Genomic DNA, 25,804 nt, shown 5'->3' on the forward strand with positions numbered 1-25,804 from the left:
TCGGTTTGCTAAATATACATACTTTCTTCATTGAAACTAAATAGATAAACCAAGCATAATTCAACAAGTGCCTTTCCACTTTATCCATCATAAGCGAAAAACAAAGCTTTTTCTTATTGAATTACCATATCAAGATGGAAAGGAGCATAAAGTATTACTCTTTGTATCCTATGTTTTGAACCCGATTCAGTAAAAAATCACAGTAGGGGAGAAGTGAGACTGGCGATTACTGAAATATAATTAGCTCTGAACTTCATTGTATTTGAAGACACAGTCATAAAGCCGTCCTCCGAGAAACTCTGCTACTTCAAGATGCTTCACCTGCATAACAAAAGGATGGAACATGAGAAATCAGAAATAAGCAATAAACACATAACATTTCTTTTCATTAATCTGATGAAGAAAAAAAGAGAGTAACGTGACATGGTGAAACTACTACCATTCCGATCTTGAGAGAATCACACTTGAACTGAGCATAAAGGTTTGTCTCAATTCCACGACCCTGATTAGAACAGCCAAGAAGTCAGTTAACAAAAAAACCAAGACTAGTTAAATAGTTAACTCACGTTTCACTTTCACAATATAAATGGGACTTACCATGCCTTCTAAGATGACTAAGTCGGCATCAGATGAAAGGTAAGCAAGCTCCTGTGATACTCTTGCGAGATCGATAACCTGAAACAAATTTTGGGAGGGGACAAATAAGAACCCAATGAATAAAATCATTTTGTTCAGGGACTTTCTAATGGCTTACTGGTAAGTCATTCCCCGAATTTGCAATCAGAAGCTTCGAAGTATCAACGCCTATCAATTGGCCATTTTCATCCTTCAACTGGTAAATTAAGACTAAAAAATCAGATTCACTTTTAAAAGCTGCGAATATCAAGAATTACTCATTCATCACCTATTCACCTGTGACAAGATCTCTGTAAGCTCGGTATATGTTATGTCATTGATAGATGGTAGCTCATTAGCAGCCAGCACCACCTTCAAGGGGAAAGATGAAGAGGGTGAACAATTCAGAGTATACATAAGCTCACTCAAGAGACTATGACAAAGACTCAGTCATAGTCAAAGGTACCTGAGTTCCTCGACGGAGCAACTCTCTTGCAAATGGCAAAATACCCAAAATTATGTCTGCACCAGAATTATCAACAAAAATCACTGCCTGTCATGAAAAAGGAAAGATAAAAAATTGATTTTGTCAAGCGGGTAACCACTGAAGTCTGACCAAAGCATTAGAGAAAGAGCAAAACAAATGAGTGACCTTCTTCCAAGACTTCTTGATCCATTTGGCTTGGAAGTTTTCCAAGTCATCAATGACCCATGGTCGTGGAACCAAATTTTGACAGCTAGCCAAGAAAGACATACCATCCCTTGAGAAAACTTCAGCAAGCTTCAAGATGTGAAAAGAAAAGGGCCAATAAATTAGGACATGCTTCCTGTGGGAGAAACCAAAGAGAGGCGACTGAAAGATACCTGTGCAGAACCCAGATCAAAGATGTTTCCAGCAAATATCCCTCTCACCAAATTCTCTAACCGTTTTCCGTCATCTTCAATAGCATCACTCAGACTGACAACTTCAGGAAATAGTGATATAGCCTTTGCATTCTCCTCATCCTATTCATTGAATGTGAACCCATCTAATCAGAGAGAAAAAGTGCTAGCTATCTTAAAACCTCAAGAGCCTTTGAAAGGAAATTCACACCTTCACTTTCTTGAATATGTCCCTAAATCCTAATTCTCTGAGTACTTGCTCACGAAGTCGGCATAGAAGCTGAAAATAAGTCAAATAACCCATCAAAACAAAGCTCACTACACCAGAAGAAAGGATCAAGTGGGTGTTTTGACTTACAATGCCATCTGGTGGCCCGCCATGGCTCTCTGGATCTTTCTTCAAGTCTTCAAGAATTCCCGCATATCTTCCAGATTCAAGGTAAGAGATATCAAACGCAAATCCACAAGACTGAAACACTATCGTGTGTATCATATAATTCAAGGGCCTTCTGAAAGTATGAAAAAACGCAAACCACAGGGAACAAAATCCGTTCTAGTTTATGAAGGTGACATTGGCAAAAGATTTCCTACCCAATAAACCTCTAGAATTACCACATAGGCACATACATACGCAAAAAAAAAAATACCTTTCTGCAAATTTTTCAGCTCTAGCAGGAGCATCTGGAACCGTTGTATCGCTCTCTGCACGTTTCCTGCAAATGAAACAGCTTTAGAACATTGAGACCTATTGGAATTTTCTGGTTAAATCAGGATTGCAACTGTTTCCTACAAGCTTCCAAAAACTACTATAGCTTCCTCGTAAATGTAAGTAACCAAGTCAAAAACCAAGTAAACCCAGGAAAGTCAACACACACAACAAACCAACGACATTAGTCGAATTTAGCTGAAGGACTAAAAATTTCCTGAGCTTTTTGATATATGAGCCTAAGAGAAGCAATTGTTGGTAGCAAAATCAAAGCTTGGTCTGACTCTGACCCATGAACATGATCAGAATCTGAATCTGGTCAAAGTGAAAAGATAACCAAAGGTCGAAGATAGAAGCAGTGGGAAGAGAATGAACTTGAAAGAAGGAATGGAATTGGCGAAGACGTTGATCCACGAGATTTCACTAGGAGTGGCTTTCTTGGGATCATCAGAAGGGAATCTATAAGGAATGGTGCAAGCTCTGTAGTTGGTTTCAATCGGCGTCGGTAATTGAGGAAACGGAACCATCTCTGAATCGCTCTCCATTTTCTTAGCTTGTGATGATCTTCAGAAATGATTGATGACGATGAAGAACAAGTGTATATAGAGCCGGGTCGGGTACGGGTCAAAGATCCAGATTAGTGTTACCACGACCACACGAATTAATGTTGCATTTTCTGCGTTGGGTTTGGTTTGGATTTTAGTTTAATACTAGTGTCAAAGATCCAGATTAGTGTTACCACGACCACACGAATTAATGTAATAATGTTGCATTTTCTGCGTTGGGTTTGGTTTGGATTTTAGTTTAATACTAGTAGCCAAGTTCCAATCTTTGTAGTGTTTGTTTCTGCAACTACCTAAAAGCCACTGAGCATTTGTTTGAGGGAGTGTTAAGGTTTTTGTTCTATACAATTCAGTCATCTTTCGTCTCCAAACGATTTGATACCTTATCTGTGTTCAGCTTTTAGCTGAAGCAGCAATCTGAATTGTAGAAACCATTGAAATGCCTGCATTACAGAAGAACTTGCTGTTCGCTGCAGCTATTTGTCGAACGGAATATCAATGCTCTCTTGGATTAAGGAGAAACCTGTTTTGGTAAGCAAATCTAAAGGAAGCTGGAGAATATAGAAAACATTCATATGCCATAAGTTCAAGTATGCAGGAGTTTACAAAGAAGCTTTCCCAGTTAGATTTAGTCACTGATCCAATATCAACCTAGCCCCAACCCCTAATGCTTGAATAAAGCCACTGAGTTAGAAAGTTTGTTTTAGATTCAACTCAAAGAGAGAATGTACAAAGTAAAGAAAAACCTATGGATATTTCCTTCTGATAGATACATACCGATGTCCGTCGGACACATTTCTCAGTCAAGCAAATCTAACAGGACCAGGAAAAATTCATCCTTCGGAATAAGATATACAAACCTAAGTAAAGAAATTAAGAAACCAGCAAGAAATATGGATATAGGTACAATGTACCACGATGTAAGTTGTAGCTACAAAACAATTATTCCTATTGTAACATAGAGGATAATGGACCTAGCTCAACAGTTTGGCTATCAGCTTAAAAACTAACAAGAGCACGGCACAACCTTCTACTTCTTCCCTATGTTCTGAAAAGTGAAACCCCTTAGGCTTGCTACTGGGTGCTGGTTTCTCAGAAGACCAAGCTAACTATAACAGGAGAACGAATTCTAAATGCTGATATCTCCCTAATCCCTACCCCAACACATTTGTTTATTGTTTAACTCTCTTCAGTCACCAATCAACATGATACATACTAACACCAATAATCACTGTCAACAATCACTCATGCATCCTAGCATCTTTACCCTGGCCATCTTTCGTTCTCTTCATGCCATAAGATGTTTACAGAATCAAGCAAAACCACATGAAAAATCCTTAAGAACAGAAGAAAACGGAAAGATATGTTCCGGCGTTGCCACTGTTTTTCCTCCAAACATCTATACTAATCAATCTACATCCATCATTCAGAATGACCGTGATCTAAAAATACCCCAATTTCTACACAGCAATCAACAGAAGTTTGTATAGAGCAAGGAAGCACCTTGAAGTGATCAGAGAACTCTCTTTCCAGAAAACACAATACTTTCTTCATTGAATTTAACAATTTACACAAACCAAGCATAATTCCAACAAATCCCCTTCCCATTGCATCCATCATAAACGTAAGAACAAATCTTTTCCTTTTGTGCCCTATGATTCGAATCCAGATTCCAATTTCGAACCTCATTTCTTAGCCTTAGAGAATCTAAGACACCGATATTTCTCACCACTCACAGTAATTTCAAGAGCACCATCTTGATTATCCTGATTCGACGCAGTCCCCATGAGAACACTCTTCTCCTTCTCCAGATTCTCTCTCTCCATCTTCAACCTCGCTTCCTGTCTAGCAATCTCCGTCTATCAAAAATCATAAAAAAAAAATCAGTATCCCAACACAGATTTCCCCAAAAAAACCCTAAAAATCAAAATTTTTAAAAAAACGAACCTCACGGCGAGAGAGCTCAGCTTTCCAGGCAGCTTCTCGCTCAGCGACTTCTCGCTCACGCTCTTCGATATAACTTTGCATCTCTCTCTCCTTCATGATCCGATCTTGTATATCAGCGTCAAGTGCTTGCTTTAGCTCCTCCACAAACTTATCCACCACTAATTTAATTCTCAGCGACATCGTTCGTCTTCGAAACAAATTCTAACTATATACACACTAACCGCTGCTACACATAAATACAATCTCCTCTTCTTCTAATTCTCCGTCTTTTAATTACGGCGGCGCTTCACCGACGGGAAGATTCCGATCTTTTCTCGTTGAAGCTTGCGTGAGAACTGAGGAAGGGGACACAGACATTCACGACCTTTTGTTTTTTTTTTCCTCTTTCTAATCTTCTTCTTCAGAGAGGGAAAAGTAAATAAAAGCGGGCTCTTATTGGGCCTATACTGGGCCTGTATACATTAAACATAGGTCACACGTGTGGCAGCGGATTTTTTGGATTACACATGTTAAAAACTTAAAATTAGGGTTTTGTGTTTCGCTTCTTCTGAAACCCTAGAAGATATAAGTGAGACTGGTTTGCTCAGCCGCGGAGAACTCAGAACTCATTCGCTGCAAACATGGTTCGTAATCTTTGTCTCTTTCTCTAAGTTTCATATTCACAAGCGAATTGCGTCATGTGTTCTTTTTGGTTTTGGATAGTTTGTCTTAATCTGTGAATTCATTTTTGTGCCGGACGATAAAATCTCTGTTTGTATCTAGATAGCATTTCCATGTAATGATGGGTTCTTGTTAGTGTTTATAAAGTTGATTGCTTTGTGCGATCTGTGAAATGGGTGTGGGATCGATGTTGAGATCTCAAAAGATAGGATTCAATTAGTCAGATATGGAACATCACAGGCGTTATCCTCTTGTTCTGTGTGATTTGAGGTCTTGAGTGATGAGACTTTTAGTGATTGAGCTATTATGAAGATTTATTGTGTTTTGAATTTTTTATATTTGTTCGATTTTTTTTGCAGGCAAGAGGTTTGAAGAAGCATTTGAAGAGGCTCAATGCTCCTAAGCATTGGATGCTTGATAAACTTGGTGGTGCCTTTGTAAGTTTCACCTGTGTTGGACTGAATCTTATTAGAGCTTATTTTCGATTCTATCGGTGCTTATAATGCTGTTTCTGTCCAGGCCCCCAAGCCGTCTTCTGGGCCACACAAGTCTAGGGAGTGTTTACCCCTGGTTCTTATCATCAGGAACAGGTTGAAGTATGCCCTTACATACAGAGAAGTGATCTCGATCTTGATGCAAAGGCATATTCAAGTTGATGGGAAAGTGAGGACTGACAAGACTTACCCTGCTGGTTTCATGGGTGAGTCTGGCTATTGTTTTTTGTGCTGCTTGATGTTCATGCTTCTTGATCTAACTAAGGATGAATATTTATTTGCAGATGTTGTTTCTATCCCGAAAACAAATGAGAACTTCCGTCTTTTGTATGACACCAAGGGACGCTTCCGTCTCCACTCCATCAAGGATGAGGAAGCCAAGGTTTGTTCTCCTAAATACCTTACATTGCCTAATACTCAATCTGTCAAAACTAAGTCAAGTCTGTATTAATGAGATACATTGGAGGTCTGATGTATCTGCATGTTGATTACCAGTTTGTAATATGTTCCAACAAGTATCCTCATTTGTTGTTGTGCAGTTCAAGCTTTGCAAGGTGAGATCGATCCAGTTTGGCCAGAAGGGTATTCCCTTCTTGAACACATATGATGGTCGCACCATCCGTTACCCCGACCCGCTCATCAAGCCTAACGACACAATCAAGCTCGACCTCGAGGAGAACAAGATTGTGGAGTTCATTAAGTTTGATGTGGGCAATGTAGTTATGGTCACTGGAGGAAGAAACAGAGGGCGTGTTGGTGTGATTAAGAACCGTGAGAAACACAAGGGAAGCTTTGAAACCATCCACATTCAAGACTCAACAGGACATGAGTTTGCTACAAGGTTGGGAAATGTGTTCACAATCGGGAAAGGAACAAAGCCATGGGTGTCTCTACCAAAGGGCAAAGGTATTAAGTTGACCATCATTGAGGAAGCCAGGAAGAGACTTTCTGCTCAACAAGCTTAATACTATTCTCTGTTTTCCAGTTTCAGAACAAACCATGCTTTAGTTTGCAGCTTTTCAATGAGTCTACTTTTGTTTTAAAACTTATCTTTTGGGATTGTTATGAGCTATTTTTTGGACCTTTTGTGCTATTAATCTTGTGTGGAATTTCAACCTTTAATTTTTGAATTGACTTCTAGTATTTAAGGGCCATCCCATTTTATTAAACTTAGGGAAATCACAACCTCTGCTTACAACAGTGTGACAAATGTCACCAATAAACATGTGGCATCATTCTAATTGATGTTTCAATTCAAATTTCCGATCTCGATGTCATTTTTTGGTGTGGGAAAACAAGGTTCATGGGTGTGTATGGTTCGTACGTTCAAGAAAGTCTTACATTGATTTTGGTGCACAAGCCTATACGTGTCTACTTTAAGAAGACTCCAGTTATGTTAATATCGTTATTGTCGCTAACTTCACGTGGGTAGTAGTGGAGTGTTACTTTAAAAATCGTTAGTAGAAAGAAGATGCTCAAAGATTCTTCTCGTTGGTGACTTGGTCACAACAAAACTAAAGTAACAACAAAAACAACACTGACGTCAATGTAGAACAAAATGCCTCGGAAATGCAAGAACACTCGGGTATTATTTATTGAAAACAAAGTATCTCTAGTATGATATCAAACGCCATGCATGCATCTGTTTTAACTTTTAAGCTCGGGGAAATTATAAGAGTAATCAATAAAATACTCATCATTATACCATTTTATACTTTTCTTAAAGTAATGTTGTTTAATTTGGGTTTCGATTTTTCAATGATGTGGCAATGAGTCAACATCAACCCAAAGTTAGTAGCTCACTTCATTGAAATTTTGTAAGAACTATAATGTGAGTTCTGCGATCCAGTTTCCGAAATGGGCCAGAGTTTATTGTTGATGGGCCTAAGCTAAGTCTAGAACAGGCCCAACACAGGAAGATAAGCTCAGGTAACGGTCTAAAGTCACAGTCAACTTTTCTGCGTTTGTCTTCACTCCCAGGTACGGATACAACACTCCATTAGGCGATAAGATTTGTTATGCCTAGGTTAAAATGTGAGCTGTAAGGGGAGCGTACCTAAGGAGTATAAAGAGGTGAGCAGAGGGTGGTGACGAGTGAGAGAGGGTGTGAGTTGCAAGTAGAAATAGAGAGAGATTAAGAGAAAGAAGCAAGACCTTATTTTCTTCTTCTCGGTTGTGTAATCTCTAGGCTACTCTGTTGTCTGGTTACTTGTACTCGGTATTTCAAACACTCTATAAAACCTTGTGAGCTGGTTAGTAAGCTCACCAAGACGTACCTTGGTCACATTGACCTTGGGAACTTGTAAATCCTGTGTCATTTCCCTTCTCTTCTCTGTTTTCTTCTTCTGCAAACAAACACAAACAAGAGCAAGTTTAGCAACAGACAAACAGCAAGAAAGGAAGAATCATCAACAAATGGTATCAGAGCCTCGTTGGAAACGTTAAAGGTGGTGTTTTTCCTCTTAAAGTTTGTGTTTTGTCTGAGTATTTATTGAGGATCTAGATCAGCAAATAAAGGTTTCTTTTTTATTTGGTTTCCGATCTAGGGTTGTTCGGTGAATAAATACTAGTGTGATAAATCTAGTCGCATATCTGGTTAGTGGTCTGCAAGGTGTGGTTTACTCTGTAGTAAGTGGTGTTCTGGATACCTCTCTCTTTGACTGGGTTCTGATCAGATCTGGTGTGGTTAGGGTTGATGGATCCTACTCGGGGTAAGTTTGAAGTGGATAAGTTTGATGGGGAAGGTGATTTCTCTATATGGAAGCACAGAGTGCTGTATACTCTAGAGATTCTTGGGTTAGATTCAGTTTTGAGAACTGATGAAACAACTACATCTGAAGAAGAGGAGAAAGTGGATAAAGAAGATCCTAAATGGATAGCTAAGGACAAGAGGGTAAGGAATCTCTTAGGCATGAGTGTTACTGATCTTGTGTTGAGAAAAGTTATGAAGAACAAGTCAGCTCAAGAATTCTGGGATGCTCTAGAATCTCAGTATCAAGACAAGTCAGTCCCAAACAGATTCTACCTAAAGCAGAGATTCTACAGCTTCAAGTTGGAAGAAGACAAGAATCTAGACAAAAACTTGGATGTGTTCAACAAGCTTGTCTTAGATTTGGTAAGTCTTGATGTTGAAGTAAGTGATGAGGATCAAGCTGTTATACTCCTAAACAGTTTACCATCACAGTTTGCTCAGCTAGTGCATACTCTGAAGTATAGAGGAGGAACAAAAACTATAACTCTAAAAGAGATTGTTCAATCCGCTTATTCCTTGGAGACAGAGCTGAAGCAGACATGAACCTATCTACCAAAGTCAAGTGGTGAAGGTTTATATGTCCAACATAAACCTAAGTTTGAAAAGAAGACAAATCCTAAAGCAAAGGTGACCAAAAAGGGAAAGGAAAAGGTTAAAACAAAGAAGGTGGTATGCTGGATTTGTGGAGGAGAGGGACATTTCAAGAAGGATTGTCCAAAGAAGGGCCAATACAGTGGAGAAGCTGGTGTTGGTCAGGCCATCGACTCTAAGCTAATGATGTTGATTGCCTCAGAAAATCAAATAAGAGACGGATGGGTGCTTGATTCAGGATGTTCCTATCACTTAACATTCAGAAAAGACCTCATGTTTGATATTGAAGAAATCAATGGAGGAAGAATATTGATGGGAAATGATACCTACTGTGTGATCACGGCTATAGGGAAGGTGGAAATTGTTAATTATGTCAACACTATAGTCATATTAACAAAGGTGAGATATTCAGTTACTGCTAAGAGGAATCTGATTTCCCTGGGACAACTAGAATCACAAGGCTGTTGGTTCCAAAGAAAGGATTCCAGGTTAAGGGTTTTTTACAATGATAAGGAAGCTCTAGCAGGTGATTATAAGGACACTCTCTATATACTCGATGGAAAACCAGTGGTGGAGCAAGCAAACACAGCTGTTAAAGATGGAGACAAGACAATGCTATGGCATAGCAGACTGGGACACACAAGTGGGAAAAACTTATAATTGTTAGCTAAGAAGGAGATGATCAAGTCTTGAGAGATCTCAGAGCTTAAGGATTGTGAGCACTGTGTTTTAGGAAAGTCACATAAGCTACCCTACAAGGCTGGGAAACATACATCAAAAGAAAATCTGGAGTATGTTCACTCAGATTTATGGGGGTCTCCAAATGTTACTCCAAGCCTGTCAAAGTGTCAGTATTACATATCCTTTGTGGATGATCACTCAAGAAAGGTATGGGTCTTTTTTCTCAGAACTAAAGATGAAGCGTTTAGCAAGTTTGTTGAATGGAAAGTGCATGTAGAGAACCAGAGTGGTAAGAAGCTGAAGGCTCTCAGAACAGACAATGGACTCGAGTACTGTAATTAAGTATTTGATGATCATTGTAAGGCTCATGGCATCATGAGACACAAGACATGCCCTTATACTCCACAACAGAATGGGATAGCTGAAAGGTTAAATAGAACAACTCTGGAAAAGGTAAGGAGCCTACTGAGTGAAACAGGTTTGGGAGAAAGTTTCTGGGCAGAAGCAACGGCTACAGTGGTTTACATGATAAACAGGACACCATCGACCCCTTTGAATTTTGAGGTTCCTGAAGAGATCTGGTCAGGGTCAAAACCAGGTTATGAACACATGAGGAGGTTTGGGTGTCTGACTTACTATCATGTGGATCAAGGAAAGTTAAAGCCTAGAGCAAAAAAGGGAATCTTCATGGGGTATCCACAGGGAGTCAAGGGATATAGGCTGTGGAGTTATGAAGAAAGGAAGTGTGTGATCAGTCGAGATGTTACTTTCAGAGAAGACATACTTTACAAAGATGTGATGAAAGAAACTGAGTCAAAAGGAAAAGAAAAAGTTGACATGGTTTTATCAGAAGAGGCTGAAAGTAGTGAAGGACTAAGAGAAAATGGTGAATCTTCAGCTGGAGGTGGAGCTTCTTTAGAGACAGAGGCTGAAGAGGACTCAGAACAAGAAGCTGAGTCAAGAAAGTCACCATTGAACCTTGAGAATTATCTCTTAACCAGGGATAGAGCAAGGAGAACTATAAAACCTCCTAGCAGATTTGATGATAGTGATGTTGCGGCTTATGCACTTACCATGGCTGAGTTGTCAGAAACAGAAGAACCATGGACCTACCAAGAAGCTATGAATGGAAAGGATAAAATGAAGTGGGAAGGTGCAGCAGATGAGGAGATGGCATCACATGAAAAGAATCAAACTTGGAAGTTGATTGAGAGACCAGAAGGACAGAAAGTTATTGGGTGCAAATGGGTATTTAAGCTAAAACCTGGGATTCAAGGAGTGGAAGAACCAAGGTTTAAAGCCAGGCTGGTAGCAAAAGGCTATGCTCAGGTAGAAGGTATTGACTACAATGAGGTATTCTCTCCAGTGGTAAAGCACACGACCATAAGATTGATGCTATCAATAGTAGTTGAGAAGGATCTTGAGCTGGAACAACTTAATGTCAAGACAGCTTTTCTACACGGTATTCTGGAAGAAAGAATACTCATGGAACAGCCTGAAAGTTACTCACAGGGAAATAAGGTATGCTTACTTCAAAAATCCCTATATGGTCTAAAACAGTCTCCAAGACAGTGGAATCTGCGGTTTGATAAGTTCATGAAGGCTCAGAAATTCTTAAGGAGTGAATATGATTCATGTGTGTATTTCAAGTGTTATGAGGAAGGGAAGTTTGTGTATCTACTATTGTATGTAGATGACATGTTGGTTGCGGCTAAAGACATGAGAGAAGTGGAAAAGGTCAAGTTGATGCTGAGTAAGGAATTTGAAATGAAAGACTTAGGACCAGCAAAGAGGATTCTTGGGATGGATATCATCAGAGACAGGAGTAAAGGTACCTTAATCCTATCTCAGGAAGCCTATATTGAAAAAGTCTTAAGGGATTTTGGTGTTACTGAGTCAAGACCAGTTCAAACACCAATTGGGTGTCATTTCAAGCTATCTAGTACTAAAGAAGAAGACAAGGCAGAAACTGAATCAAGAATGAGACACATACCGTATTCAAATGCAGTAGGAAGTCTCATGTATGCAATGGTCGGGTCGCGCCCAGACATTGCCCACGCTGTCGGTCTGGTGAGTCGTTTCATGAGCTCTCCTAACACAGAACATTGGAATGCAGTTAATTGGATACTTAGGTATCTAAAAGGAAGCTCGAAGTGTCGATTAACTTTCAAGAAATCTGACAAGTTCGAGATAAAGGGATTCTGTGATAGTGATTATGCTGCTGACCTTGATCGGAGAAGATCGATTACTGGATATGCTTTTCAGGTGGGAGGAAACACTGTAAGCTGGAGGTCCGGTCTGCAACATATAGTCGCAGTATCATCAACGGAAGCTGAATATATGGCTTTAGCTGAATCTGCAAAGGAAGCCTTGTGGCTGAAGAGAATTACCTGTGAATTGGGATTCCCGCAAGAAACAGTCGAAGTGTTTTGTGATTCACAGAGTGCCATTTGCTTGTCCAAGAATAGTGTCTTCCATGAGAGGACCAAACACATTCAGGTACGGTATCACTTCATCCGAGATGTGATAGCTGAAGGAGATCTGATTGTAACCAAGATTGACACCGAAGTCAATCCAGCTGACATCCTTACCAAGGCTCTACCGGGAAAGAAATTTGAGGATGGAAAGAAAGATCTGAGGGTACTCAGAGAATGAATCTAGCTCGAAGTGAGCTAGGGTTTCGGCGGTGAAGTCGGAACAAAGAGAGAGGACAGGTCGGTCTTCTCGGGTATTGTCGGAAAGAGGATCGAGGTGGAGAATGTGAGTTCAGCGATCCAGTTTCCGAAATGGGCCAGAGTTTATTGTTGATGGGCCTAAACTAAGTCTGGAACAGGCCCAACACAGGAAGATAAGCTCAGGTAACGGTCTAAAGTCACAGTCAACTTTTCTGCGTTTGTCTTCACTCTCAGGTACGGATACAGCACTCCATTAGGCGATAAGATTTGTTATGCCTAGGTTAAAATGTGAGCTGTAAGGGGAGCGTACCTAAGGAGTATAAAGAGGTGAGTAGAGGGTGGTGACGAGTGAGAGAGGGTGTGAGTTGCAAGCAGAAATAGAGAGAGATTAAGAGAAAGAAGCAAGACCTTATTTTCTTCTTCTCGGTTGTGTAATCTCTAGGCTACTCTGTTGTCTGGTTTCTTGTACTCGGTATTTCAAACACTCTATAAAACCTTGTGAGCTGGTTAGTAAGCTCACCAAGACGTACCTTGGTCACATTGACCTTGGGAACTTGTAAATCCTGTGTCATTTCCCTTCTCTTCTCTGTTTTCTTCTTCTGCAAACAAACACAAACAAGAGCAAGTTTAGCAACAGACAAACAACAAGAAAGGAAGAATCATCAACATATAATTTACCTGTTTTGAGTTTATGATCTAAAGATTACCAACAAAAACAATGAATCAACGTTAAAATGGGATTGTTCTTTGGAAAATTTGCATCAATAACCAACAAAAATTTAATAATTTACTAACTAACCAAAACAAAAAAAGTGGATAGTATTCCGTATATTTTCTATAATATTTGCCATTATACCCTTGTTTCTTACCTTCTTTTCACTCTTCTTTTTAACTGTACTATTTATTTCTACCGTCAACGTAACCACTATCACACCGTCACCACTCACCACCATAACCTTTTATCATGGTCGACTTCATCGAAGTCATAATTACCACCACATCTCGTTCCATTTATAAACACCACCACCACCATTTTCACCATGTCATCACCACCATCTCCACCACAACCACCACCACACCATCACCGCAACCACTATCACACCGTCACACCAACACGCTGTTAGAGAGAAACCTTTAGTCATCGTCGACCTCCTCAAAGTGATAATGGCCACTACGTCTCGTTCCATTTATAATCACCACCACCACCACAACCATTAGTCCATTACCACCATGTCATCACCACCATAGTCTCCGCGACGCAACCATCACCACCATGCCATCACCAATACCAGTCTACCACCACCACACTATCACTATTACCGTAACCACCACCACCACACCGTCTCCAGAATCATCATAGCCACTACGCTTCGTTTCTATACTGTTTTCACTTTATTCTATACTACTTTATTTATGTCAAACTATTTACTATTTTAAAAAATACGTATCCGATTTAAAAAATCCAAACTATATCATATGTAAAAAAAGAAAATATGATTTTTAGCAGAATCACAAAATTGAATAAATTCTTACAACAATTATTAAAGCAAAAAAACTTGCCATGGGGTATAATTATTTTTTGCTCCATGTAGGATAGAGAAATCATTTTTGCCTCTCACCAAAACCCAAAATGGTAATTCTCAACAATTTTGTGCTATTGACTTAATTTCTAAGATTATGATGCTATATTCTTCATTTGCTTATCAAATATGGTTATACACCTAATTGACACTTGTTCTTTTTCTTTTCTTTTCTTTTTTTTTTTTTTTTTTTTTTTTTTTTTTTTTTTTTTTTAAAAAAAACCCTATCGGCTGATCCGGTCAGCCCGGTAGAAACGTACCGAAGTGCTTCAGAGTGGACTTCTTCCCGAAGGGCCACCACACTGTCTGTCCCGAGTTTGGAATGCTTTCCGACTAATGTCATGGGGTAGCCAGATCGCCTGTTACTGGACTACTAGGTAAACTGCTTGAGCCTTTAGCCCAAGTCTAGACTTCCCACACAGATGTGTTTTTTGTTTTTTTGTTCTTTAAAATGAAATCGACTCGGTGAATTGGTTCAACCTCTGAGAAATGAATTGTATTTACAACACAAAAATGATCATGTAACTTCATGACAACAAGGAATTGTATTTTTTTATAGTTTTCTTTTTCATTTTTTAAAAAAACATTTCATTTTATGTGAATTGGTTGGACCTAGCGTGGTAAATTAATATGGAATAGGAAATTCCAGCAAAATAAGAAAAGAATGATAGTATTTAAAATAAAAACCTATTAAAATTTGAATGCCAAATTAAGGTTTAAAATTTAAACTACACTAGATTTTAAACTGTATTTTTTAATATTGTTTAGTTTGTTAAGTGCTTAAGATTGTATAATTGTATTTTGATTGTTAATTTTAGAATTTCACTTGTGATATTAATACCGTCCCGTATTAATATTGATCCAAACCCGTCCCACTATATAATCCCGTCCCGTGAAAATAAACATCAATTTGTTATTTTTAATAATATTTTATCTAATAGACATATAATTCGAGTCAATTTAAAAGTTTGATTTTATCTATATATTTTTAAATTTTAGTTAAATAATTAATTCTATATAATAATTCCTGAAAGTTTGATGTTTTAGAGTTTACACATATATTAATAAACAATCATGATTTAATCATTTGATAATTTTTTCTTTTTATTAATTTTTTTTAATAATCTATGATCCAATAGTAATCTAAAACAATTAATTATTTGTAATTATTACGTCTTGAAATCTACGATTTGTTAAAAACAATTAATAGAATATAAAATAAATAGCTAAAAAATCAATTTTTGTGGAACAAACGTAAAACACTAAAACATCAAACTTTGAGGAACAGAGGAAGTATATTTTAGAGACTGAATTTTTACCATTCCCTTTTTTTTTTAATAAAAATCTAAAAGCTTTGAATATTTGATTAAAAAAAAAACGCCTCATCTTTATGTTAATTGTCTGAATAATTCTTCAGTAATTTGTTTTTGGACTAGAAACAATCAAAATCCATAACATTAAATATGTTGAAAAAAGAATCAAAAGTAACAAAAACCATAACCCTACCCTAATAACCATCCCAAAAGTGGAAATAATAGAAGAAGTAGTTAGATTGTGACGGGAGACAAAATCATCTTCTCTGTTCTTCTTCTATGATGATGACCCAACAACATTGACGTTGATTTCGATGTCACCACCATCACTATAAATATACACTCTTCACCTATTTTTGTCTCTCAGACTTTGGAGCCCAAAAAACTCTCACAACCATTAAAAAAAATTCCAATTTGTGGTCTCCTTCTCGCCGGCGTCAATGGAGGATCTCCGTCGTAGACTTCCGACCAAAAAGAACGATGACGACGAAGAAATCTCCAATGTCGCCGTCGCTCTTCCTCCTCGTAAAGCCTCTGACGCGCTTCCTCTTCCGTTATACCTAACCAACACTTTCTTCCTCGCGCTCTTCTTCGCTACTGTTTATTTTCTTCTTAGCCGATGGCGTGAGAAGATCCGTAACTCGACGCCTCTTCACGTCGTTGATCTAAGTGAGATCTGCTCTCTCATCGGTTTCGTTGCTTCTTTTATCTATCTCCTTGGTTTCTGCGGTATCGATTTCATTTTCCGATCTTCTTCCGATGATGATGTTTGGGTTAACGATGGGATGATTCCATGTGGTCAATCACTAGATTGTCGAGAGATTCTTCCGATTAAACCTAATTCCGTCGATCCTCCTCGGGTTTCGGATCTTGATTCGGTGGAAGATGAAGAAATCGTTAAATCGGTGATCGACGGAACTATCCCTTCGTACACATTGGAGACGAAACTCGGAGATTGCAAACGAGCAGCAGCGATTAGAAGAGAAGCGGTTCAGAGGATAACCGGTAAATCCTTAACCGGTCTTCCATTGGAAGGTTTTGATTACAATTCAATCTTGGGGCAATGCTGTGAGATGCCAGTTGGGTATGTTCAGATCCCAGTAGGAATTGCTGGACCTTTGTTACTCGATAGGATTGAGTATTCAGTGCCAATGGCCACAACGGAAGGTTGTTTGGTTGCTAGTACCAATAGAGGTTTTAAAGCTATTCACTTGTCTGGTGGTGCTTTTAGTGTTCTTATGAAAGATGCCATGACTAGAGCTCCAGTTGTTAGATTCCCTTCTGCAAGAAGAGCTGCTCTTGTCATGTTTTATCTTCAAGATCCTGCTAATTTCGAGAGATTGTCTCTCATTTTCAATAAGTGAGTTTTGAAAGTTTCTCCTTTTAGTTAGTGCTAGGATGGTGATTTGAATGGTGTTACTGACTTGTCTTACTTTTTTTCATAGATCGAGTAGATTTGCTAGGCTTCAGAGTATTACATGTAAGATTGCTGGAAGGAATCTCTATCCGAGGTTTGCGTGTAGTACTGGTGATGCTATGGGGATGAACATGGTCTCCAAAGGTGTTCAGAATGTCTTGGATTTCGTAAAGAGCGAGTTTCCTGACATGGATGTTATTGGCATATCAGGTAAACTCTTCTTTCTTTCTTTGGTATTGTCTCGATTTTCGAAATAAAGTCTTTAACTCTTTTTTGATTAAATGGTGTTATGGTGTTCAGGGAATTACTGTTCGGACAAGAAGGCTTCGGCTGTAAACTGGATCGAAGGACGTGGTAAGCATGTTGTATGTGAAGCCTTTATTAAGGCTGAGATTGTGGAGAAAGTGTTGAAGACTAGCGTTGAGGCTCTTGTAGAGCTTAACACGCTCAAGAACCTTGCTGGTTCAGCCATGGCGGGTTCTCTTGGTGGGTTCAATGCTCATGCAAGCAATATTGTCAGCGCTGTGTTCATCGCCACTGGGCAAGACCCTGCTCAAAACGTGGAGAGCTCACACTGTATCACCCTGATTGAAGCTGAAGGCAACGACCTTCATATCTCTGTCTCAATGCCTTGCATTGAGGTATAATGCATGTTCTATCTGAAATTAAACTAAACTCATTATTGCAGAGAACACAAAGCCGTTAGTTTTTTGAATATTGCTGGATCCAACTCATGAACTTTATTTAATGATGTGGCTCTAGGTTGGTACTGTTGGAGGTGGAACACAGCTTGCATCACAATCAGCTTGTTTGAATCTGCTCGGTGTGAAAGGATCTAACAACGAGGAACCTGGATCGAACGCACAGCAATTGGCAAGAATAGTGGCTGGTTCGGTTCTTGCAGGAGAGCTTTCACTAATGTCAGCTATTGCAGCTGGACAGCTTGTGAAGAGCCACATGAAATACAACAGATCCAGCAGAGACATTGGCCCTTCGTCTCAAGTCAACAGATGATGGTTGGAGCACGACGAGACGGATAATAATAAAACAAAACAAAAACCCAAAATTAGATTTGATGTAATTTTAACTTCATTTTATTTCTTCTTTATCGATCTCTTTTCTCTCTATTTTGTACTCTTTAAGTCTCCAAATTATCTTAATTTATGTAAAGTCATTTTTGTCCTTCCATATTTATGGCTTTTTATCATTGACGGCAAAATTGTTCTGTTGTTGTGAGATTAAAGCTTTAAGCCATGACTTTGTAACATCGAATAGATCACTGTGGGAGTGTTTGCTATGCGATGATGATGTTAATGTACATGACAAAGTTAGGTTACTAATAAATGTAGAAATGTGGTTGAGGATGTTGCAGAGGATGGAGGAGTGTTACGGGAGTTTGACAAATGAAGCTATGAATATGGAAATTGGCGCAGTTGGAGACGATAAAGTCCCTCTCCTCATGGCACGCGTGAGTCTTTCTTTGATGATATGTTAGCAAGTAAAGCAGTAGAAATTAGAAAATGTGCAGAGCTAATTTTAATTTGGTTTACTATTTTCAATTTCTTTTTCGCAAAAATAAAATGTCTTTTATATTTTGTCAACCAGAAATAAAATGTTACAGTTTTTATTCTGATGTAAAAATCCAACCCGATTAATTCTGACCGTCGGATCGGTTCCAATTTTTTAGTTCAACGGTCCGGATTCAAAAGACTACCCAGTAAATACAAAAACCGACTGAAATAAAAAAAAATAGAAAGAAAATAATTTTGTATGAATCCGACCCGGGACAAGATCCGTATCCAACAAAGTGATATTACTTTTATAACCCTGAATTTCAGGCCATTCTTCTAATGTGTGCCGGGGACAGAAGGATTCATTCGACGATCATCATCTTCTGGAGATCTCTTCTGGGAATCGAGCTTCGCTGTTCAATCGGCTAAAAATGGTAACAATCGGCACTCTCTTTGCTTTTGGATTCTATTTTATGGATCTGCCTTCGATCTTATGCCATTGTATCGAGTATTGACGATGCTGCTCGTAAACAACAACTATTGAATCTGAATTTCGCATCTCTGATACTATCTTTATGATTATGATTTGATTTGGTAGTGAAATCGATTCTAATCCTCCAGTATCCGTAGATCTCGCGTACAAATTGATCGATGGTTATGAAGTGAAAGTATTGGTTTGTTTCGTGGATCTTGAAATTGCCCGTTCGAATTTCTTGTGAGTTAGAAAATTCAATTCCTGTTTTTGAACCACTGTTGCTTGTGTGGAAGTAATTGACCTTCTTGGTTTCACATATAGTAGGATCCATCCAAGCTCTATCTATATATATGTCAATATGTGTGTGCCTCTGTTTCTGAATTGGAAACACAGGCTCTTTGATCTCTCCATCTTGATATGCCTTGTTTTTTCTATGTGTTGTTGAAAACCTTTAGATGGTTTTAAAACTTTTCTTGAGATGCTTGTGTTGTGGCTTGCGTTAGCGGACAGTTTAGGTGTATGATTGTTGAATGTTGATGATTTTCGAGTTCCGGTACTTGAATTCCCCCTTTTGCTTTCCTTACCCATTGTGTGCATCATTTCAAATATTTATGAGTTTCCAGAAATCGTGATATATACTACTGGTTTTGACTGGTCCTGTTTTAATTTTCTTCATCTCGATACTGTCTTTGTGATCTAGAATTTTCTCATGCTTGATAATTTTCCATGGGTGAGGAGACGTGAAAAACTAATTAGGTGCTGTATATTTCCATTCACAATGATTTTCTTAGTTGGTGAATACCATCTAGAGTAATGCTTTCTTGAGAAAAAGAAAAACTTCTAAGGTGTTGGGTTATGTTTGTATTTCCAGATACATTTCGTGCTACTAGTTAGTCGGCAAGGGAAAGTAAGGCTCACCAAGTGGTATTCGCCTTATACACAGAAGGAAAGATCTAAGGTATGTACAGCTTAGGTATTATTGAGTTAATTGGGTTATGCTTTGCATGCCTTTGATCTTACATTTAGAAACATGATCTGGACAGGTCATACGCGAACTCAGCGGTGTGATTCTGAACCGAGGTCCCAAGCTCTGCAATTTTATTGAATGGAGAGGATACAAGGTTGTCTACAAAAGGTATAAAACGCTGTGTCGGTGTTTGTATACGCAGCATATTCTTGCGCTGCTTAGAAAACACGGGTTCTAAACATGATGGTTGTGTATTTGTACAGATATGCAAGCTTGTATTTCTGCATGTGCATTGATGAGGCGGATAACGAGTTAGAGGTACTGGAGATAATTCATCACTACGTCGAGATACTTGACCGTTACTTTGGCAGTGTGAGTAAAGCGCATATCGAAAAGTTGTTCCTCCACTCTTTTGATAACCTCACAAAACATCTAGATTTTGATTAAGAGCTGTTTATTCTATGATCTTCAGGTGTGTGAACTCGATTTGATTTTTAACTTCCACAAGGTACACATACACAACTCTACAGGATCAATGACTCTCCACTCTCTGTAATTTACTTCACTATGACATTTTCGAAACTGCTTGTTTTGTTCTAGGCGTATTATATACTCGATGAGCTGTTGATCGCTGGTGAACTTCAAGAGTCGAGCAAGAAAACAGTTGCAAGGATAATATCAGCCCAGGTATGGTTTCTTAATAATGCCCATTGATATAAAAGGATTAGTCCTTTAAGGATTGTGTTAATGATGTGTATTACGATATTTGAAGGATCAATTGGTGGAAGCTGCGAAAGAGGAGGCGAGTTCCATAAGTAATATAATTGCTCAGGCTACCAAGTAGAGTCTCTTTCTGATCTTTACTTACGCACTTAAAACAATCGTAAATGATTAAATGTTTCCTTATCTTCTGAGAGATTATCTTCTAAATCACACTTTGTTTGTCATGTCATGTGTTTGTTTGATTGACTAGAAGAAAGAAGTATTCATCGTTTTGGTTGTTATAAGTAGTGATTGTTAGTTTGTTACTGATCTTTGCGTATAATATGTCTTCACATATTAAGATGAGCATGTCAAAATTATAATTGGTCTGATTTATTGGATATATTATCCTCGCGAGGCCTCAAAACTTGTATGCCCAAAACTCTAACATCTTTGCGCCTCGTTCTTTCTTCTTCAACGTTCGTCCCTGAACTTGTACTTCCGGCAACCTAAACCACATTTTGTATCACCGTGATCCGCCATTAGAGGAACTCTCCTCAGAAAATGCATCTATCTGCGCTCCAAGAGTTATCCAGGAGAAAGGACCCCCTTGGTAAAGGCCCAATCCTTAAGTGGCAATCAAGGATAGCTTTTGCTCCTGGAGACGATGCTTGGTATCCAAAGAACAGGAAAGCTAATCTGTCTATTACAGTAAAAGAGCTCGGACTCTCAAAGCATCAGGCTTATAGGCTAAGGGAAATTGTGGGGAATACCAAAATAATCTTAATAGGATTTTGAATACAATGAAATATGTTATATCATTTATGGTGGAGACTGGAGGCCTCTAAATTTACACTTATGGGAAGCACACGTCTTCAACACGTGTCAACGCCTAAATCATATTTGTGTTAATCTTTATCTTCTGTTAAAATGTGATTTAGTTTTGGGCCTGGGCCGTAATTTCGTTATAAGTCTTCTGTGCACCTTCTGTTCTTTGTCTTTATGAGATTTATATGGCTTCTTTTAAACAATGTTCTTTGTCTTTTAAACAATGCTCTTTCAAATAAACAGGTAATTTGTATCAAAAACAGGCAATTACTTCTGTGTACCAACATAGAGACACCAATTTGTATCAAAAACAGGCAATTACTCATTTGACTAATTCTGGTTGTGTTATACGTACGTTTATTATTCTTTCAATTTGCTAACGACCTTATATGTGACTATTTAGTAGAGCTGCTGATTTGTATAGGCAGATTCTTCAGCTAAAGCCATTGCTGGAGTACTTTATTAAAATTTCTGACTCAAAAAATTTATATGTTTTGTTTTATATACGTTTATTATATTTTCACTTTCACTTTGGCTAATGATCTTATGTTTGACTATTTAGTAGAGCTTAGCCTAAGGTGCATTAAGTGAATGCACCATTTTACTAAAAGCACTAGACACAGTGAACAAGGTATCATCCATCTGTTTTCATATATTATACTTGATTTGACAAAATTCATGTTTGCTTTTTTATTGTATTCAAACCAATAATAATCATATTGAGCTTACATTTCTTGGGTGTGAAAGTAGCTTGATTACATAAAAACTCCAAAATCAGAAACGTATAAGAACGGTTGAAGAAGACGAGAAGGTTCTCAAAAGAGATTTTTATTTTATTTTATAATGCAACATTTTCTGTTTTTTCATAGATATTTCAATTAAAAGTCCAAAGGGTAAAATACAGAAAAGACAAGTGAAGCCTAATTAAGGCCCAATACATAATTACACGTCTTTAACATAAATTAGTTTTCTTTTTTCGAGTTTTTTTTTTTTTTTTTTTTTTTTTTTCTGTTTTCTTAGGTAAAGCATGAGACATTATTTGACTATTTTTTATACAATTAGAGTAATTTAATTTGTCTTTCGAAATTTTGTCTTTTTGGTTTATTTTAACACATTTATAACACACATATATAACACTATATAGCATTATCAAACAATTATATAATAAACAAAACTTTATTATATTCAGATTAAATAATAAATTATATAAGTAATGAGTATAAATTTTATCCCACTAATAAAACTTACTTAGTTTTAAACTTTGGGATAGTAATTTAATAACATGTATCTTATTCGTATAAATATTTAGTCATATAAAAGCCAAATAATACTTTAGGAAATGTTTTAATAAAATTATTATTAAAAAGAAAATTACAAAATGATGTTTAATTTCACGGGATGAGATTATATGGTGGGAGGGATTTGGATCAATATTAATACGGGATGGTATACTACGGATAAAATCCTAGAATTAATAATCAAACTATAATTATACAATCTTAAACACTAAACAAAACAAATATAACTTAAAATTTTGATTTTTAGTTGTAAAATATCGTTATGCGGTATACTATATATCTATAGATTATCTTAAAAATTTTAATTTTTTTATTTAGTAAAAATATAGGTCCGCGGTGTACCGCGGGTTAACATCTAATCAGGCTTATAGGCTAAGGGAAATTGTGGGGAATACCAAAATAATCTTAATAGGATTTTGAATACAATGAAATATGTTATATCATTTATGGTGGAGACTGGAGGCCTCTAAATTTACACTTATGGGAAGCACACGTCTTCAACACGTGTCAACGCCTAAATCATATTTGTGTTAATCTTTATCTTCTGTTAAAATGTGATTTAGTTTTGGGCCTGGGCCGTAATTTCGTTATAAGTCTTCTGTGTACCTTCTGTTCTTTATCTTTATGGGCTTTTCAATGAAATTAATGGCCGACAAAAAAAAAAAGTTTACACTTATGGGCTTGGGCCTAAGGCCTCTAAATTTGTATGCCCAAACTTAAACGTGATTGCGTCTCGTACGTTCTAACTTCTAACCAAATGGATATTATAAATGATAATAATTCATCTTTCCATATATAAGTTTTTTAATTGAAATAAAATGAGGGAAAGAATATCCGTTTTCTTCTTTGCCACAAAACATTTTCCTTTGGGGCTTTTCATATATTTGGTTCTTCTTCAGCTCCTCAAGTTTCGATAGGTATCGTCTTCACCATACTTTGGATTTTTCTGATCATGTTTCAATTCCAATCTGAGAGATCTTCTTTGATTCGATTTCTGAATAAATCTCTGTACCTTTTTTCTGGCTTTTTTAGGGTTTTAGTCATATCCAATGGCTTCAAGTTCAGAGAAAACAACTCTTCTTCCTCCAGGTATTTGTGTTAATCTCGATTTAATCTTTGTAATTTTAGATTCGATTTGGTTGTTTCTTCAAGTTATATAGAGAAATTGTTTTCATGTTTTCAACAGATGAGAAAAACGATACTAAGGAAGAGAGTAAGAGTCCTAAACCAGAATCAGCCTCAGGAGCTTCACCTTCACCATCACCGACTGATCCTGGGCTTGATTTCAATGCTTTTGATTTCTCCGGCATGGCTGGTATTCTCAATGTAAGTTCCCTCTTTTGTGGGTTTATGATAATTGAAATAGTCAAAGGTTGGATTTTTTTCTTCTTGTGTTGATGGGTTTGTTTTGTTTAATCAGGATCCAAGTATCAAGGACTTAGCTGAGCAAATAGCTAAAGATCCTGCTTTTAACCAGTTAGCTGAGCAGCTTCAGAGATCTGTACCAACTGCTTCGCATGAAGGAGGTCTACCTAACTTTGATCCACAACAGTATATGCAGACAATGCAGCAGGTTATGGAGAATCCTGAGTTTAGGACAATGGCCGAGCGTCTTGGTAATGCTTTGGTGCAGGTACCTAAAATACAAGCTCTTTCGGATCTTCTTGTTATTGTTCTTAATCAACACTTGAGGTGTGATCATGGCATTTGAATCTCTGTTTGGTTTATAGGATCCACAAATGTCTCCCTTTTTGGAGGCTCTTGGTAACCCTGCAGCAACAGAGCAGTTTGCGGAGCGTATGGCGCAAATGAAAGAAGATCCGGAATTGAAACCTATACTAGCTGAGATTGATGCTGGTGGTCCTTCTGCTATGATGAAGTATGCCATCATTTGCTATTAATTATTAGGTTTACTTTTGTTTATGGCTAAGAATTGATTACTCGTGTTAGGTACTGGAATGATAAAGATGTGTTGGCAAAGCTAGGTGAAGCAATGGGTATAGCTGTTGGAGCAGACCAGAGTGTTGCAGCTGAACCTGAGGAGGCCGAAGAAGGGGAAGAGGAGGAGTCTATTGTTCACCAGACCGCTAGCCTCGGTGATGTCGAGGTATACTGATTCGTACACTGTTAATCTCTCATGTTTTTGATGGTCTGAATTTTATAGTGAAGTTGGGATCATTGATCGAGGTTAGCTTTTAAACTCATTGTGCATTGATTTCCTGAACCAATCAGGGTTTGAAAGTTGCCTTGGCATCTGGCGGTAACAAAGATGAAGAAGACTCCGAGGGAAGGACTGCATTGCATTTTGCATGTGGATATGGCGAGGTATGTCAATGTCTTAACAACAAAACGTAACAACAACAACATTTCAAAATGTAACTATCACAGAATCATGGAAAACAATTTATACTACCACTATTTACTATCATGCACTTGGTGGATTAGTAGCTTTGGCTTCACTTAGTAGATGATTACACAATTATCTATAGCATTCTTTACGAAGGAAGTTGACAATTACCATTAATCTATATGCGATTAGAAGTTGTTATAAAAGCTTAATCGCAGGTTTGAATCCAACTGACCTTGGTTGAGTTTGTATGTAGGTGAAATGTGCTCAAGTTCTTCTGGATGCTGGAGCAAATGTAAATGCGATTGACAAAAACAAGAACACACCATTGCATTATGCTGCTGGTTATGGAAGGAAAGAGTGTGTAAGCCTTCTCCTAGAGAATGGTGCTGCAGTGTAAGTTTGCAACAACAAAAAACACAAATTTGATTTCCAAACAACTTGATAATGGTTCTATATGACTCTTAAAAGTGTTGTTTCATTGTGTGTTTGCAGAACTCTACAAAACATGGACAGTAAAAATCCCATTGATGTGGCCAAGCTAAACAATCAGCTAGATGTGGTGAAACTACTTGAGAAGGACGCTTTCCTCTGAGCTGCTTTGACTCTTGAAGGATATGTTTCTTCTGTGTCCTGTAATAGTGTCACAGAGTCTGATTGCAACCTTGTCTTCTGTGGGTGTTTTTCATCATTAAATCTGAAAAAGAAAAAGATGGAGAAAATGGATGTTTATTATGGTTTTGTAATGAAAATTATTTTCTTCTTGAATTGGTTCTCTTTTGGCTCTTGAGGTCTTTTTT

At 37.8% G+C, this 25,804-nt stretch overlaps 6 protein-coding genes across 6 annotated transcripts; 4 read left to right on the top strand and 2 right to left on the bottom strand.

Annotated features, from left to right (window-relative positions):
* Positions 1-4: 4 nt before the first annotated feature.
* LOC9322176 (uncharacterized protein At2g17340) lies at positions 5-2,855 on the bottom strand. The gene is made up of 12 exons (XM_021031877.1): positions 2,579-2,855; positions 2,145-2,210; positions 1,856-1,922; positions 1,709-1,777; positions 1,480-1,620; positions 1,268-1,396; positions 1,082-1,168; positions 913-987; positions 755-832; positions 598-675; positions 440-502; positions 5-321 (listed from the first exon to the last, which is right to left on the bottom strand). The coding sequence occupies exons 1-12, from the start codon at positions 2,746-2,748 to the stop codon at positions 241-243; spliced, it is 1,104 nt and encodes a 367-aa protein (XP_020887536.1). The 5' UTR covers positions 2,749-2,855; the 3' UTR covers positions 5-240.
* A 1,421-nt stretch (positions 2,856-4,276) lies between these two features.
* LOC9322177 lies at positions 4,277-5,105 on the bottom strand. Its single transcript, XM_002886065.2, has 2 exons — positions 4,714-5,105; positions 4,277-4,625 (listed from the first exon to the last, which is right to left on the bottom strand). The coding sequence occupies exons 1-2, from the start codon at positions 4,891-4,893 to the stop codon at positions 4,452-4,454; spliced, it is 354 nt and encodes a 117-aa protein (XP_002886111.1). The 5' UTR covers positions 4,894-5,105; the 3' UTR covers positions 4,277-4,451.
* A 77-nt stretch (positions 5,106-5,182) lies between these two features.
* On the top strand, positions 5,183-6,997 carry LOC9322178 (40S ribosomal protein S4-1). Its single transcript, XM_002884006.2, has 5 exons — positions 5,183-5,336; positions 5,733-5,810; positions 5,893-6,073; positions 6,152-6,249; positions 6,407-6,997. Exons 1-5 carry the CDS (start codon positions 5,334-5,336, stop codon positions 6,830-6,832), a joined length of 786 nt encoding a protein of 261 aa, XP_002884052.1. The 5' UTR covers positions 5,183-5,333; the 3' UTR covers positions 6,833-6,997.
* Positions 6,998-15,611: 8,614 nt separating this feature from the next.
* Positions 15,612-18,064, top strand: LOC9320120 (3-hydroxy-3-methylglutaryl-coenzyme A reductase 2). Its single transcript, XM_021033335.1, has 4 exons — positions 15,612-16,819; positions 16,905-17,086; positions 17,177-17,517; positions 17,639-18,064. The coding sequence occupies exons 1-4, from the start codon at positions 15,900-15,902 to the stop codon at positions 17,888-17,890; spliced, it is 1,695 nt and encodes a 564-aa protein (XP_020888994.1). The 5' UTR covers positions 15,612-15,899; the 3' UTR covers positions 17,891-18,064.
* Positions 18,065-18,714: 650 nt separating this feature from the next.
* LOC9320121 (AP-1 complex subunit sigma-1) lies at positions 18,715-20,892 on the top strand. Its single transcript, XM_021033780.1, has 7 exons — positions 18,715-18,821; positions 19,734-19,820; positions 19,906-19,997; positions 20,093-20,201; positions 20,302-20,337; positions 20,430-20,516; positions 20,602-20,892. The coding sequence occupies exons 1-7, from the start codon at positions 18,819-18,821 to the stop codon at positions 20,671-20,673; spliced, it is 486 nt and encodes a 161-aa protein (XP_020889439.1). The 5' UTR covers positions 18,715-18,818; the 3' UTR covers positions 20,674-20,892.
* Positions 20,893-23,438: 2,546 nt separating this feature from the next.
* On the top strand, positions 23,439-25,790 carry LOC110230341 (ankyrin repeat domain-containing protein 2B). The gene is made up of 9 exons (XM_021032956.1): positions 23,439-23,574; positions 23,690-23,746; positions 23,844-23,983; positions 24,078-24,290; positions 24,388-24,536; positions 24,608-24,764; positions 24,890-24,982; positions 25,261-25,400; positions 25,500-25,790. The coding sequence occupies exons 2-9, from the start codon at positions 23,707-23,709 to the stop codon at positions 25,597-25,599; spliced, it is 1,032 nt and encodes a 343-aa protein (XP_020888615.1). The 5' UTR covers positions 23,439-23,574; positions 23,690-23,706; the 3' UTR covers positions 25,600-25,790.
* The last annotated feature ends 14 nt before the right edge of the window (positions 25,791-25,804 follow it).

The sequence above is a fragment of the Arabidopsis lyrata genome (assembly GCF_000004255.2).
Source record: "Arabidopsis lyrata subsp. lyrata unplaced genomic scaffold ARALYscaffold_3, whole genome shotgun sequence".
In the NCBI taxonomy this organism is placed as follows: domain Eukaryota; kingdom Viridiplantae; phylum Streptophyta; class Magnoliopsida; order Brassicales; family Brassicaceae; genus Arabidopsis; species Arabidopsis lyrata.

What these genes read in the sequence shown, in the direction of transcription:
- LOC9320121 (XM_021033780.1), top strand. An exon ending in TGATTTTTAACTTCCACAAG is followed by an intron (nt 20,338 to 20,429) that starts GTACACATACAC and finishes GTTTTGTTCTAG; the next exon opens with GCGTATTATATACTCGATGA. An exon ending in CAAGGATAATATCAGCCCAG is followed by an intron (nt 20,517 to 20,601) that starts GTATGGTTTCTT and finishes CGATATTTGAAG; the next exon opens with GATCAATTGGTGGAAGCTGC.
- LOC9322178 (XM_002884006.2), top strand. An exon ending in ATAAACTTGGTGGTGCCTTT is followed by an intron (nt 5,811 to 5,892) that starts GTAAGTTTCACC and finishes GTTTCTGTCCAG; the next exon opens with GCCCCCAAGCCGTCTTCTGG. An exon ending in TTACCCTGCTGGTTTCATGG is followed by an intron (nt 6,074 to 6,151) that starts GTGAGTCTGGCT and finishes ATTTATTTGCAG; the next exon opens with ATGTTGTTTCTATCCCGAAA.
- LOC9320120 (XM_021033335.1), top strand. Translation starts at nt 15,900, where the DNA reads ATGGAGGATCTCCGTCGTAGACTTCCGACCAAAAAGAACGATGACGAC. An exon ending in GGATGTTATTGGCATATCAG is followed by an intron (nt 17,087 to 17,176) that starts GTAAACTCTTCT and finishes TATGGTGTTCAG; the next exon opens with GGAATTACTGTTCGGACAAG. An exon ending in TCTCAATGCCTTGCATTGAG is followed by an intron (nt 17,518 to 17,638) that starts GTATAATGCATG and finishes ATGTGGCTCTAG; the next exon opens with GTTGGTACTGTTGGAGGTGG.
- LOC9322176 (XM_021031877.1), bottom strand. Translation starts at nt 2,748, where the DNA reads ATGGAGAGCGATTCAGAGATGGTTCCGTTTCCTCAATTACCGACGCCG. An exon ending in TCAAGAAGTCTTGGAAGAAG is followed by an intron (nt 1,169 to 1,267) that starts GTCACTCATTTG and finishes TTTTCATGACAG; the next exon opens with GCAGTGATTTTTGTTGATAA. An exon ending in ATTCTCTCAAGATCGGAATG is followed by an intron (nt 322 to 439) that starts GTAGTAGTTTCA and finishes TTTGTTATGCAG; the next exon opens with GTGAAGCATCTTGAAGTAGC.
- LOC9322177 (XM_002886065.2), bottom strand. Translation starts at nt 4,893, where the DNA reads ATGTCGCTGAGAATTAAATTAGTGGTGGATAAGTTTGTGGAGGAGCTA. An exon ending in CTGAGCTCTCTCGCCGTGAG is followed by an intron (nt 4,626 to 4,713) that starts GTTCGTTTTTTT and finishes GATTTTTGATAG; the next exon opens with ACGGAGATTGCTAGACAGGA.
- LOC110230341 (XM_021032956.1), top strand. Translation starts at nt 23,707, where the DNA reads ATGGCTTCAAGTTCAGAGAAAACAACTCTTCTTCCTCCAG. An exon ending in AACAACTCTTCTTCCTCCAG is followed by an intron (nt 23,747 to 23,843) that starts GTATTTGTGTTA and finishes TGTTTTCAACAG; the next exon opens with ATGAGAAAAACGATACTAAG. An exon ending in GCATGGCTGGTATTCTCAAT is followed by an intron (nt 23,984 to 24,077) that starts GTAAGTTCCCTC and finishes TTGTTTAATCAG; the next exon opens with GATCCAAGTATCAAGGACTT.